General features: G+C 38.8%; 1 protein-coding gene across 1 annotated transcript in view; it reads left to right on the top strand.

Annotated features, from left to right (window-relative positions):
• The window catches only part of DTHD1 (death domain containing 1), a 68122-nt gene that overhangs the window by 38467 nt on the left and 13910 nt on the right, over positions 1–15745 (top strand). Inside the window, 1 exon segment of the mRNA XM_027104033.1 lies at positions 14278–14349. Within this exon segment, the coding sequence (XP_026959834.1) occupies positions 14278–14349 (72 nt within the window).

The following is a 15745-nucleotide window of genomic DNA, read 5'->3' as shown; positions in this document are numbered from 1 at the left end:
AATCCTCACAAAAATCATATGAAGCATTATCACTGTTCTCATTTTATACGAAACTGAGGCATAGAAATTTTAGGCAACTTGCCCATGGACCCGTAACTAAGTAAGTGTCAGAAGTGGGATTCATACCCAGAAAATCTGCTTCACACATAGGCAACCACTGTGTGCTATTTCCTCTTTAGCAGATACCACTAGGATTCTTAGTCAAGGATACAGGATGGATTTTAGGACATTCGGGTTCTCCCAGGAAGTTGTATGACAATTTCATGTATACCATGCTTTAGTGTAGAGGTGATATTAAAATTATTTCACAAATGATAGGACATGGGTTCTCGCCATTCACATTGAAAGTAGCCATTTGAGCAGGGTCCTAGAGACATCAACCCTTTACTTGCTGGTTTTGGGGAGATCCTGGAGTTCTTGGGAGGCATGTGTAGGGTAGCATAGTCTAGTAAGCCACTGATAGTGAAAATTATATTTTAAGAATTGTATAGCTAGGGCAGTGTATACCCACTATCGGTTTTTCCTCTGAGAGTTTTCACTTCCATTTAGGGCCTTTGCCCTTGCTGTTCCCTATGTTTGGGGGTCTCTTCCCTTAGATAGTCATGTAACTGGTTCTCATTAGGTCAGGTCTCAGCTCAACTATCACCTCCTTATCCTTATTCCTCCATCTCCTTATTTCAAGTCACTCTTTAACTCCTGACCCTTTTAAAACTTCATAATGCTTATCATCAATTGAAACTATTAGATTTATTTATTTGTTTATTTAATTTCGACTTGACTTTCCTCCTTGAGAGAGCAAGTCCCATGAGCTAAGGACCTTGTCTACCCTATTCCAGCTCTAGCATCAGTAATTAGAACAGTGTTGGGCATATTGTAGGCACTCTAAATATTTGTGACTGGATGAATGCGGGGAGGACTATAGAGTTCATTAGATTTAAAAGTTTAGGAACTGTTGACTTAAAGGAATACTTGAGTTCTCTCACATCAGTGGTTTAGAGCCTGGCTATTCAAACACTTAGCTGGCAGGCCAAGGAGCTGATTTGGATCAACATGAATATTTGAGAGCAGAGAAAGGATACATCAGGGGTGACCCCTTGGTAACCTGATTTAGCACTTTACTTCCTAAGATCGCTGTGTTGTTCTGATGTATGGGGTGAGCAGAGGGAAACAAGTAAGGGGGGCTGTTGGAACTCTCTGGCAGGAAGTGGTGAAAGTCTAACTGTGATGATGGTGGATGATGGAAAGGAAGACTCCTATGTGAGAGAGGACACACTTGAGGTATAAAATGTGACCCAAATTCAACTTTCAGTTTACAGTGTTTCTTCTGTGGCCCATCTGACATTGTGAGTTAATTAGCCAACTTAGCCAAGCTATATAATTAAGGGGTCTATATAGATTTTCCTCAAGGAAAGTCTGTGCTAGTGATCATCCATATCTTTTGCATGAGCTCTTCCTCTGCTTTGATTCTAGAACAACACTCTCCACCTGCTTGCCTGAGCAGTCCCTACTGGTCATCCCATACAGCTCTGCTGAAGTGTGACTTCTCCCTGGAAGCCTTTCCCGACCTCCCCTTCAAACCAAGTTAGGTGTTCCTGGTGTGTGTTTCCACAACATTCTACACTTTTCCTATCAGTGCAGTTATCTTATTTTATCATAATCCCTAGCTTTCCAATAGACAAGTGTTTCTCAACCTTTTTTTGTTTGTTTTTGCCTTCCGAAGGGATCTTTAGACTGTATGTCTGTTTATGCATTGTATGTATATCTATGTTTTATATGTTAAAAGTTTAAGCTTTTTTGTCTTGCCCAAGAGCAAATTTTCTCTCCTTGAGAGTGATGTTACCTTGGTTGGGGATTAGTGCAATCAACCATACAAACGCATCCACTGTTGTGCTCAATTTGTATTGTCGGTGCCAAGCATAGTACACGTTGGATAATTATTTGTAAATTATTAGATAAATGAGACAATTTTTCAAACCTTAAAATTGTCCAACCTTGAAATTTATCATCTTGGAACTATATTGGCATTTTTAAAAAACATTACATTTTAAATGTAAGCTGCCTTTCATATATTAATCTATAGCCAGTATGCCACCTGTTTTTTTTTTTTTTTTTTTCCTCCAAATTGTTTTGTATGGGGATTTCCGGATTCACTCTTTTGGCCCTTTCTCATGCCTAAAGTAAGTTTTCACAAGTAACATTTTGGCATTGAGAAAGAATCTGTGGCTGGAGAAATTTTTTTCCTCATTTAAAACTAACATACCTAAATGGGAATTGAAACCATGAAACCATGAAACATGGTTTCAATTGAAACCATGACCTCTGTTTTTATGAGAACAGACTTCTTCCATAATTAAAAAAAAAAGCATCTCAGCTAGGCAGTATTAGAATGTGCTATTTTTCAGGAAATGGAAGTAGTCACATTATATGGAGCTTGGCATTAATGAAAACTACATTATGCGTACATTTATGGACGTGGCATAAATTAGGTGAAGGCATCTGTCAAAACTCAAAGTGTTTTCCACAGAGAAGGCAAGCAGTACATATTCATATATATGTATATAGATATAAACACGCACATATTCACATACAAATAATTATAAGATGTGACCTTAATGTACTATGTCTGTTTCCCAAAGATGTGAAGATATCGCCCATTACTTCATGCTTGTGAGGATCTCTTATTTTTCAGCCTCCATATTCCATTCATTCATATATTAATTCATTCAACAAACACTTGTCTTCATGGGCCAGGCATACAGTGGTGTTCCTATGTATATGGTCTCATTCTTCCCTTGCCTCGCTACAGACTACTCTCAACTCAGAAGGCAGAGTGAGCCTTTAAACACATCAGCCAACTCCTGCCTCTGCTCCAAACCCTGCAATGACTTGGTTTCAGATATCTGCATGGCTAACACCTTCATCTTCTTCACTTTGATCAAATTTCATCTTCTTCACTTTGATCAAATTTCATCTTCTGAGGCCCACCTTGATTCTATTTCTTATTGCAATCAGCTGCAACACACACAGCCTGACACTCCTTATCCTCCTTAAATTGCTCTGATTTTTTTTTTTTTTTTTTTGCGGTACGCGGGCCTCTCACTGTCGTGGCCTCTCCCGTGGCGGAGCACAGGCTCCGGACGCGCAGGCTCAGCGGCCATGGCTCACGGGCCCAGCTGCTCCGCGGCATGTGGGATCTTCCCGGACTGGAGCACGAACCCGTGTCCCCTGCATCGGCAGGCGGACTCTCAACCACTGCGCCACCAGGGAAGCCCCTGCTCTGATTTTTTTCTTTCTTCAAAAGCATTTTTATCTTTGAACATGTATTTCCTCATTCATTATGTTTATCATAGGAGCACCTCCACTCCACAACCAGGACATAAGTTCCTTGCGGGCAGGGACCTTTATCTGTTTTGTTCAGCGATGAATCACAAGGACCTAGAATAATGTCTGGCATACGTTAGGTGCTCAACACATGTTTGTTGCATGGGTGAATTCATAAATAGAGCTTGCATGTTATATACCAAAAGTTTAAAGAGGGACATAAGACGCATCAAGAAGAAAAGTAAATTAGCATCAGCGGATAGACAGAATTCGCAGTGGACACTTACAGACGGGATGGCCAGTAAGGGCTGCACTGTGGAGGTGTCTTCTGGGCTGAGGAGTTACAGTGACAAGAGGCCTGTGTGCTCGTGCAGCCAGGAGAGCACCCAGGGAGGCAAATGGCAAGCACCCAGACTGCAATGGGCATAAGCTTCTTATCGAGGACTCGAAGGAAGGCTATCATAGTGAATGCACACATGAGGAACAGAGAAAAGGGATGAGGTTTGAGAGACAAAGAGGGTCCTGGTGATAGTTCACATTTCAATATGATCTTCTGAAAACGATCACATAGTCAATACATGTGAAAATGTATGGCTGAAAAGAAGGATGATTTATCTCTAAATTTTTCCTAAGTTATGCTTCAAACTTCCTCATTTTACAGAATATTCAAGTCACTTCAGTTCACATTATGTCTATTTGTGCTTTGGCAGAAACAAGGCAAGTTTCAGAGAACTGTCAAAGATTATTTTAGGTGGCAGGAAGTGGCATGCGTGTGTGCTTTTGAAATCAAGTCACATAGGTGACTGTCTGTGCTGTTCCGTTATTTGCACCAGCTTGCGTTGTGGCTGCGTTTGAATGCTGACTCTTCCTGTCTGCTCAGAGGCTTTGCTTTGAAGGAGAGAAGGGCTCCAGGTGGCTGCTTCTGTGGACTCTGTTTGAGGCTGCAGCATCCCAGTCATACATAACCTTCACATTTACGTAAGCCAGCTGTTGACCCAAGTTTTGCTTAGCCTGAACTTCCTCTTTTTTTTTTTTTAAACTGAACTCCTGACATGTGATTTCTAGTAAAGAATGATACTGCTTCAACACTTACTTTCTCACCACATTAAATAACTTGCTGTGTCAAAGGGAGGAAGCATGCAGAGGCTGATGCGACATGCAGTTCTTCAGAATCACCACTTTCTTACCACTTTGGACTTTCATTGCCATATCCCTGCCCTGCCAGGGTTGACTTTCCTTTCTTTTTTCTCTTTCTTTTGGACGCACTGCGCAGCATGCAGGATCTTAGTTCCCCGACCAGGAATTAAACCCACGCCCCCTGCAGTGGAAGCATGGAGTCTTAACCTTAACCGCTGGACCTCCAGGGAAGTCCCTTGACTTTCTTTTCTATCTGATTATTTTTTTTTTCCCCTAATGATATTAACTACTAGAGAACAACCTTGATTGAATAAATGAGAAGTTTCCCACTACTGAAAATTTTTACACTCACAGGCACTTCAATTCTACCCAGGCTTTTTAGTTGTAATAGTTTACGAAATTATATTAAGGTTCAACAATGAAATGGAGCTTTTAACGCTATTGGTAACTATTAAGAAAGCAGATTAGGAAAAGCATGGATCTTAAAAAACCTGTAAGAGCAATCAGGGTTGTGTGTGTTGGGGGGAATGATGAATTTAAAATAACAATAGTGAATTTAAAATTTTTTAATAAGTTAGTTTCATGCTTTCTATACAGGAGTTAATTACAATACTATGTTGCTTCATACTCCACCCCCTACCAATTATAGAAGAAAGTCACTAGAATCTTGGTAAGTAGAGTTATCATGTCAATTTCTTTAACCTGTGAAAGTTTTAAAAGCCTCCTCACTCTTCCCAGTGTTTCAATGCTGGCGCCCCGGCGCTGCCTAGACATGCCCTTCCTACCTGTAGTCTAAACTTCCTCTAAGCCATCAGAATGATCTTCAAAGACACAGTTTTGACCATGTCAGTGAAAAATAGACTTTATATTGTACATGACATGTGAAAGGAAGAAAATGAGCAAAACTGGTTTAGTCAGCAACAGGATACTGCATTCTTTTTTGGAAAGTGCTTTGCCCACCGATTTAATCAGAAGAGAACCTTTCCCTTCTCTTTTCCTTCTCCTTCCTCTTCTGCTTCCCCCTCCCTTTCCTTGTCCTTCTCCCCCCATCTCTTTCCCTCCCTCTTCCCCTTTCTCCATCTCTGTCCCTCCTCCTTAACCCTCTGTCCATAAAAGGGAAGGTTTTCTCTGCTCAGTGGGCAGTATAACTCAACCAAGAACTGTCCACTGTTTTGTCATATGACTTTCAATAATTCTTTTTTTTTGCGGTACGTGGGCCTCTCACTGCTGTGGCCCCTCCCGTTGCGGAGCACAGGCTCCGGACGCGCAGGCTCAGCAGCCATGGCTCACGGGCCCAGCCGCTCCGCGGCATGTGGGATCTTCCCGGACCGGGGCACGAACCTGCGTCTCCTGCATCGGCAGGCAGACTCTCAACCACTGAGCCACCAGGGAAGCCCTCAATAATTCTTTCATAAAGGAAGCACATACATTCTTTCCTGTCTGGGAAAATGTAACAAAAATAGGTAATTGATGTATTTGGATATATTCTGTTAAAATTGTAACATTTAATAAGTAAAAAATGATGTTCATTAATTCAAACAATTTTCTAGTTCATGAACTACAAATCTTTTTTCTCCTGTAGCTATATCAGCCATGTCAATGAACAATTACTAATTAATTGTTAATTACTAATTAAGTGCCTACTATATACATATTACTCATGTATTATTTCTTTTTAGGCCCTCCTAAAAAGAAGGCACTTTTATATATAATATATATTTTATATATATATATATATATATATATAAAGGAATACATGTTAAAGTCCTAGCTTTCAAGGAAATTACACTCTGGTGCAGGAAATAAAGCATAAACTTTTTAAAAGTTATAAAACAATGCAAGAGATAAATAATTGAATACAATAATACAGTAATATTACAAGACAGGAACTGATGATAAATTGCAAATAAGTGGCCGAGATGGCAAGTACAGAAAAGAGAGTGGTTCCGGTGGGCTGAGGTGACTTGGGGACACTTCACAGAGCAAGACACATGTAGAGAATATTTACGTTCTGGAGAGGAAGAGAGAAAGAGGCAGTGGGTTCCACATAAGAGGGATGCCATGAGCTGAAACTTAGAAGTAGCAAAGCACCAGGTGTGTTTCAAGAAAGGACAATGAATAGACCTATGTGGCTTGAGTGAAAGATTTGGAAAAATCACATGGGAAAAAAGATGGGTAAAGATTATGGAGGGCCTTGAATGTCTTATTTAGGTCATCCAAATGTCTCTGTGAAATTGTTATAGGGGGATCCTTTAGTCAAAATTTGTCAAAAGAATGTGATCGATTTCATGACATAGAGATCATGTGCAAAGAAGAGATTCAAACCAGAGATCCTTAGCATATGAGTAAACAACAAAATCTCTCAGCCACTGGTATTCTTGGAATGACTCTGGCCATAACTGAGGATGAAGAAGTAGGTATCTAGTTTTCGTTGAGCTCATATTTTGTCCTATAGGTAGAGGCAAGTGTTTGGAAAATTTTAACCAGGAGGGTGACGTGATCAAATTTTGTTAGCATATCACTGTGACGCCTATAAGGATAAATTAGAAAGCGATAAGCTTAGCAACAGTGAAATAATGGGCTAATGAGGTAGTCCTTGGAAGAGGTGGTGATGGCCTGATGTTCAGACCATAGCAGTAAGGATGGCAAGTAGAGAGCAGAACTGGAGAGAGATTTAGGACTTGGGATCAAATGGACTTGGTGATAGAGTAAACACATATGCGGGTTGGTGCATAGAGGGCACTGGGAGATGGAGGAAGTTGTGGAGTGGGTGCTTCCTAGGGTGGCTCCCAGGACACTGGTTTGTGCTGCTGTCCTATGATACAACTTCGTGTTTCACTGACTTTAGTTTGGGAGTATGTTCAAACTTGCATTTCATCTCTATTCCCCCTAATGTTGCCCCATCCAGTAGATGATTGCAACTTTCTCCTTGAAGGCCTATCACCAGTTCCCTTTTCTACTCTAGGCTATACAAGTGATAGAGTCGTTTTTCTCAAAAACAAATATGATTTTCACTCTTCTTCTAAAACTTCTCAATTGGCATTTTCTATCTCTTGATCAAAGTCCAAGCCACTTACCCTGGCCTATAAGGCCCTTCACAAAGCCCCACAACTCACCCTTACAAACCCTTCATATTACATTTACCCAACTAACACCTTTTGCTCTAGTTCCACTTAAGGTCTCATTTCTTTTACATATTGTGGTCTTAACTGCCTCGTGGCTCTTCCCACTGCTGCCCTTGTGACAGCACTGCCTCCATACTTAGCTCTATTATCATCTCTTTAGAAGAAGCCCTTAAATTTCCCAGGCAGAATAAGGTACTACACTGTATCTGCAACCAAAGCACTTTGAATATGTACTAACTTATGGTCTGTTATAATTTTAATTCATGTAATAAGAAAAGTAATGAAAGAAAAGTAATGATAATAATAACTAATATTTATTGTTATTCCCTGATAGTAACTTGATAAAGCATTTACGCCTATTAAGCCATTTACAAAAAAGGTCAGTGGTTGAAGAAACTGAGGTACAGAGAGGTTTGCTCCAGAGGAAATAAGTAGAGAATGGCAAAGCTACTGTTTGAACCCAAGTTTGTCTGATTCCAATGGTGGCACTCCCAGCCACTATACCCAGTGTCTTCTTTTGTGATAGAGTTCCTCAGGGCTGGAAGCATAGCTCATTAAATTTTGTAATCCCATCTCTAGTACACATTCAATGATGTTTTGTTGAACTATTAAAGAATAAATGAATGCATGCTAGGGAAATTGATAAAACAATTAAAGGTGGAGTCTTAATAGCTGACAAAAGCTTTATGTGTTTCCTTTCCCAGCTAACAGTTACATTTAGGAGTAGCTTTTCATGCCTACAAGGGAATGATTAATGTGGGGGTTTCACATACTCTGGCCAGATATGGGAGGAAGATGTTTGTAGCTATCCAGGCCTTTCCTGGCACATTCACATCACCCTTTCTGTCAGAAAGGCTATTCCTATCCAGAAGAAAAAAAAAAAAAAATCAGGAAATTTAAAAAAATCTGTTAGAATATTCTAGAAAGAATTTTGCTCAGAGTTGAGCAGGAAACTTGACAGGTCTTCATGACTGACAAAAACTTGTTGGGATTATAATTTATAAATGAAACAATAAAGAGAGAAGGTAGAAACTTATGCAAGTTCTAATAGTGCTGTGTATCTTTGATTTGTTGAATTGCTTTTAAAATCAATATGGTCTCCCACATAGCTGCATTTATGCATCAAAAGCATCTGCTTTGGCCAGAACTGCTTGGAATAGTGAGCAAAATTTTAACCATATTCACCATAGTTAACACTGACAGAGTGCTTGTTAAGTGCCAGGCGTGTTTGAAGTATTCTCTATGCATTATGTCATTTAATCTTCACTGCAACCCCACGTGGTAAGTCTACTGCTTCACCCTTTGGTAGATTAAAAAATGAATATGGAGACATTAATTTAGAAATTAGGTTTACCTATTCCAGACTGCTTTTGACAACTTTCCTTTACTGGTTCCATGTGTATTACATATATATTTCCTGAATTATCCAGACCTTGCTTACTTTATACCTGCACCCATCCCTAGGGCCCCTTCCTTCTATCTCTGCCAGCTCTTTAGATCATTTGGGGTGTCTTGAATTGGTCTGTCTGGTTTCCTGGGTTTCCTAAAGCTGTCTTCTTCTGTGACTGACTCCTTCAAAGGCTGAGAGATACTTAATCCCTTCCTCTTGACAGAGTCATAATCAAACTGAAGCCTTAAAAATAGTCATTTTCTAAGGAGCAATTGAAAAAATAATGAAGAAACAAAATGTAAGTTTGGCTGCAGTGAAAGGTGTACAGTTTTAGGGCTTCCCTGGTGGCGCAGTGGTTTAGAGTCTGCCTGCCGATGCAGGGGACACAGGTTTGTGGCCCGGTCCAGGAAGATCCCACATGCCACGGAGTGGCTGGGCCCGTGAGCCATGGCCGCTTAGCCTGTGCATCCGGAGCCTGTGCTCCGCAACTGGAGAGGCCACAACAGTGAGAGGCCCGTGTACAGCAAAAAAAAAAAAAAAAAAAAAAAAAAAAAAAAAAAAGGTGTACAGTTTTAAAACTAAGAAAGATCTGAGCTAAAGAAAGATATGGATGGACATTTCTTCTGGGATTGGTAACAGCCTGATTTCACTTCCAAAAATCTTAATTCCTAGATTTATTTCCAAGTGAGACCACTCTGGGTCAGTTCTTCTTGCTCTAAACTCAGTTTTTACTTTTTCTCCACAGTAGTCTTGCTCCTCCATGGGCTTATTCTGGTCTTTAGATCTTTCTGTGTAGAAGCCCTTCCTTTTATTGTGTGGACCAAACCTACAGGAAGTCTGCACTGAGTGTGTAGTTAAAATAATGTCTGTGATGAAAACAATAACAGGATATTTATTAACTGATGCTGGTGTCTTTTAATCTCTATATATTTATTTTAAAAGGTGTGTGTGTGTGTGTGTGTGTGTAAATTTTCAGAGGCACACAAAAATAGAGGAACTATACAATGAACCTAAGTGGACCCATCACTCATCATTTTTCTGCCATTCTTGTTTCATCTAATAGGGTTTTTTGTTTGAGTATTTTAAAGCAAATCATAGTTATTCTATAACTTTATTTGTAAATAATTCTATAAGTTTCTTTAAAAGGTAAGGACTTTTAAAACAAACAAACAACCACAAAACCATTGCAAAACCCAATAAAATTAGTAGTTATTACTTAATAGCGTCTACTACCCAGCCCTATATTCACCTACTGATTTACTTTTCTCTTTTTACAGTTAATTTGTTCAAAAACAACATCTAAAAATTGCCCACACATTGCATTTGGTTTGTGGGTCTCCTCCACCACTTGCTGAATTCTCAGTGTAGGTGACGTCCTTTACAGACATCATCTTAATCTAGCCTTGTAGCGTACTTCAGAGGTAGGAACCATCGTCTTTGTTTCACCAGTCTGAGACTTTAGCAAGAGCATTTAGATGGTGTGCCTCGACTTGTATAACCTCACAGGGACAGAGGCTGTGTGAGGACCCAGTATTCAAAGTGATTCTTCTCTCATGCTTTTCCACTTCCCCCATTCCTTGTGCAAGCCGGGTCTTTTGTTTCCTTATGTCTGCCACTTTTGTCACTATGTCATATAGCCTCACATATCGTTTGTCCCCCTTCAGTGTGTTTGACAAATCTAGATCTTCCAGAGAGCCAGAGTGCTTGTACCTTTTGATGAAACTAATAGAGCAACCATAGCCTCAGATGGTGGCTTCCTTTGTTATTTGGAATTTTTAGCTATTGAGGCAGATCTCTATCATCTTGGTTTTAAATGCATAGTCACTTCTAAACAGCCCAATAAGTTCCTCTGTTCTTTCCACATAGTGACATCAGCTCATAGCTCCTCATTTTCAGAGCAGAGATAATGGCCATCCCTTTAACATGTTGAAGGCTCCAGCTTTCTCTGGCTTAGGTTGTGAGTTCACATTCCTTGCTTTTTTTGATGATCTATCACTCAGATGCCCTCAAAATATTCTCTATGGTTTTAAAAGAACACAAATACTTTCCATGCATGTTTACAGTAAAAGATATGATTCCTGGCAAATAAAAGTCAATGCTCAGTCATGTTTTTCCTAAATTTTGGAATTGTAAGTGATTTTTTTTTTAGGACAATAACATACCAGCTTTGAATAAAATAGATTCACATGTAAGGCAGTTATTTTATTTTTAATCCTTTTTAATCCATGATCTTCTGAGTAGATCTCAGATTGGTTTTTGCATGTTTTTATCTCTAACACTTGCAAAACTTCCCTGTTAACAAACAGGGAACAACTCTCAGGCTCAGAGATCTTGACTGGCAAGAGAATATAATAGAGTTTTGCTTTAACTGTGTTTTTAAGGTTTCCGTGTGTTTATACATGTTATATAGTATTTCCGCCTATGAGTGAAATATGGTTTCTTTTAAAAATGTAGCTGTGTAGGTAAAAAAGTAATTCTAAAGAAAAATGTTAAGTAATAGCAGCTATTATTTTGAGTACTTATTACATATGGTGCCCTGCTCTGAGTTACATGATATGGCTAAAGGTTTCCTTTAATGGCACTATGAAGCAGATACTATTATCATGGCCATTTTATGAATGAGGCAAGCAAGGCACAAACCTATAAAATCACGAGGTTAAAGGTAATGTGATTAGGAGTTGAGCTCTTTCCCTCCATCTAATACTGCTTCTAAGTCCAGAGCAGTGATGATGATATTTGTGAATGGTGAGCATAATGCAAGAGGTACTAGAATGGCCTAGGGAAAGACTTACCTCACATCCTTCACTTTATGTATGTTTTAACTTATAGGTTATAAATAAAGGATCCATAGTCTTATAAATGTTAGCTTAAATATTATATCTGCCACTTACTGTGTATGTTTTTAGTCAAACTATTTTATCTCTCTAAACCTCAGTTTTCTAGGGAACCTTCCTACACTGTTGGTGGTAGTGTAAGTTGGTGCAGCCGCTATGAAAAACAGTATGGAGGTTCCTCAGAAAACTAAAAATAGAATTACCATATGATCCAGCAATCCCACTCCTGGGCACATAACCAGACAAAACTATAATTCAAAAAGATACATGCACTCTTTTGTTCATAGCAGCACTATTCACAATAGCAAAGACATGGAAACAATCTAAAGGTTCATCGACAGATGAATGCATAAAGTAGATATGGTACATGTATATACTGGAATACTACTCAGCCATAAAAGAGATTGAAATAATGCCATTTGCAGCAACATGGATGCAACTAAAGGTGATCATACTAAGTGAAGTAACTCAGAAAGAGAAAGACAAATATCATATGATATCACTTATATGTGGAACCCAAAATATGACACAAAACAGAACCAGACTTATGGACATAGAGAACAGACCAGTGGTTGCCAAGGGGGATGGGGTTGGGAGAGGGTTGGATTGGGAGTTTGGGATTAGCAGGTGAAAACTATTATATATAGAATGGATAAACAACAAGATCCTACTATATAGCACTGGGAACTATATTCAACATTCTATGATAAACCATAATGGAAAAAAATATGAAAAAAGAATGTGTATATATATATATATATATATATATATATATATATATATATATAAAACTGAGTCACTTGGCTGTACAGCAGAAATTAACACAACATTGAAAATCAACTATACTTCAAGTAAAAAAAATAAACTTCAGTTTCCTCAGTTGTAAAGTAGGTATAACAACTACCTCACAAGGTTATAGATGTACTAGACTCTACCAAGATTATATATTTTCAGTTATTAGAATAATTACTGGTACATGGTAAGTAGTTAAAATAGCAGCTGATATCATTATCTGGAGGCAATAATATTTATGATTTAAGTCAGGGCTTTAGACAGACCTGGATTTCAAGATTAGTTCCATGTTACCTTGGAGAAGTTACATCTGTGAAATGGGGATGACAATTCTTCAGACTACTGTTAAGGGTTTGGAATGAAATAATACAGTTACACATTTAGCTCATTTGTTGGCATCTACCCTGCCTGGTATTCTCTGAGCTTCTTGGCTCTGTGGTTTGGTGTCTGACATTAATTTGGGGGAAACCCTCACTCATTATTGCTTCAAATACTTCCATTTCTTTCTCTTTTTCTTCTTCTGGAATTCCTATTATCCATATGTTTTCATAGTTGTTTCACAGTTTTTGTATGTTGTGTTTTTCTCTTTGCTTTTCAGTTTTGGGGTTTCTGTTGAGATACCCTCAAGCTCAAATTCTTTCCTCAGCCATGTACATGTACTAATAATCCTTTTAAAGACAGTCTTCATGTCTCTTACAGTGCTTTTGATCTCTACTATATCTCTTTGGTTCTTTCTTAGAATTTCCATCTCTCTGCTTACATTGCACATCTGTTCTTGTATGCTGTCCACTTTTTCCACTAGAGCTCTTAGCATATTAATGATAGTTTTAAAAAATTCTTATCTGATAATTCTAACATCCTTGCTATATCTGAGACTGGTTTTGATACTTGCTCTGTCTCTTCAAACTGTGTTTTTTGCCATTTGGTATGTCTTGTAATTGTTTTTCTTGATAGCTGAATGTGATGTACCGGGTAAAAGAAACTGCTGTAAATAGCCCTTCTGTGATGTGGTGGTAAGTGTGAAGGCAGGGAAGTGTTCTATAGGCCTGTAACTAGGTCTCAGTCTTCAGTGAGCCTGTGAACTTCAGTCTCCCTGATTCTCAGTCTCGGTCTCCTCCCCACCCCCAGCTTTGGAGGGACAGGATGGCTAGAGGGGCCTGAAGTTGGGTATTTCCCTTCCCCAGGTCAGTTAGGCTCTGATAAAACACCAAAAGGTTAGGCTTTGGTTAAATAGCTTCTTCAGAGGGCAGGCCTGGCTCAGAACAGAGTGTTTGGGGATATTTCAGAATGCTTCCTCACCCCTCTCCCTGCAGGAAGCACAACGGGATTTCTTTCAGGTGTTCACTATGAGAACCCGATTGAGCTCCTGGAGGTAAAATTCACAAAAGTGTGGAAACTCCCCCCCATGACGGGGTCCCCCTGGAGTTTACAACTCTTGGACTTATCCGTACTGAGCCTCTAGCAATTTATCAATGTTGGTTCAGGTTTCCTTACCCTGGCCCTAGTTCCCATGGTGGTTTGTGCTTGTGGGTTTCTGCTCTGGTAAGTTGGGATTCTCTGTATCTGCCTGTCAGTCTCTTAGAATTTGGCACAGAGGTTTGCCCTGTGACCTTACTTCTCTGATAGATTTAAAGAGAGTTGTTGATTTTTCAGTTTGTTCTGCTTTTTTACTCTTTAGGACAGAGTGGCAACTTTTAACCTCTCACATGTTAGTCTGGAAACCGAAAGTCTAGCCCACTTCTTCATGCCAGTATGTCCTCACCCAACACTGATATAAGTTCTTATTTGATTTGTATTATGTTGGACCCATAACTGAAGCACAGAGTTTTTATGCTGTCATTAATCTTTTGTATCAGATTACTTCTTTGATCAATATTCTAATGTATTTACAATGTAAAACCACTAAGAATCTTATAGGAGTCATACATTATCAATTTGAGACTATACAATTTATTATTATGATTCAATAAATGAACTCAAGCAAATGTCAACTGTTACTTAGTTGAAGAGGTCTCTATGTGAAATAAATACAGAGCAGAGTAAGCAGTGAAAACTGATACTTGGTTGGCTATGGTATTGTGAAGTCTGGTAAAATCTGTGGTAAAGATACATGGAAATATACTAATTATGCACATTCCCTTGGTTTATTATTCATACCACTCTCACTTCTATATCTTCTAACTACAAAATAAATGACCTATTTATCAGAAAAATCTACAATAAGTGCGTGGAGGTGGGAGGAGTATGGGGGTTAAGGCTGGATGGAAGAGTTGTTGCCACACGATATTAGAGTAATCACCTGTGAAAATCTCTTCATGGATAAGTGCCTTAGGGCAGATGATAAAAATGCTAATGCCAGCATCACATTTTTTTGTTGTTGGATGTGTTACAATGACATTTAGCTGTAAGGTTGGGAAGCATCCATGTTAGGTGGTGCTTCAAGTATCAGAAAGTTCTTAGCATGTTACCTTACACAAAAACTGGTTCTTCAGTAGAGACTCCAAGAGCCAGTAGGCAGGTAGAAATTAAAGAAGAAAACTCTACCACTTGTTATTTCTATATCCATCAAATAGCAATAGTATATTCTTGTAGGTGCCCCTGAAATTAGTGACCACCCAAGTTACAATTTAAAATAGGATATTGCCATTGACCTGTAGATGGACATTTAGGTTGCTTGCATGTCTTGGCTATTGTAAATAGTGCTGCAATGAACATTGGGGTGCATGTATCTTTTAAAATTATTATTTTCTACAAATATATGCCCAAATGGAATATTACTTAGCCATAAAAAAGAATGAAATAATGCCATTTGCAGCAACATGAATGGCCCTAGAGATTATCATACTAAGTGAAGTAAGCCAGACAGAGAAAGACAAATATCATATGATATCGCTTATATGTGGAATTAAAAAAAATACAAATGAACTTATTTTATAAAACAGAAATAGACCCACAAACATAAAAAACAAACTTATAGTTACCAAAGGGAAAGGTGGGGGGAGGGATAAATTAGGAGGTTGGGATTAACATATACACATTACTATATATAAAATATATTAACAACAAGGACCTATTGTATAGGACAGGGAACTCTTCTCCCTCTCTCTCTCTCTCTCTCTCTCTCTCTCTCTCTCTCTCTCTCTCTC

This window comes from Aethalodelphis obliquidens, unplaced genomic scaffold (assembly GCF_003676395.1).
Source record: "Aethalodelphis obliquidens isolate GAN/ISIS:26980383/991018 unplaced genomic scaffold, ASM367639v1 scaffold6, whole genome shotgun sequence".
In the NCBI taxonomy this organism is placed as follows: domain Eukaryota; kingdom Metazoa; phylum Chordata; class Mammalia; order Artiodactyla; family Delphinidae; genus Aethalodelphis; species Aethalodelphis obliquidens.
Note: the sequence above shows the minus strand (reverse complement) of the source record. Positions and strands in the feature narration are given on the sequence as shown.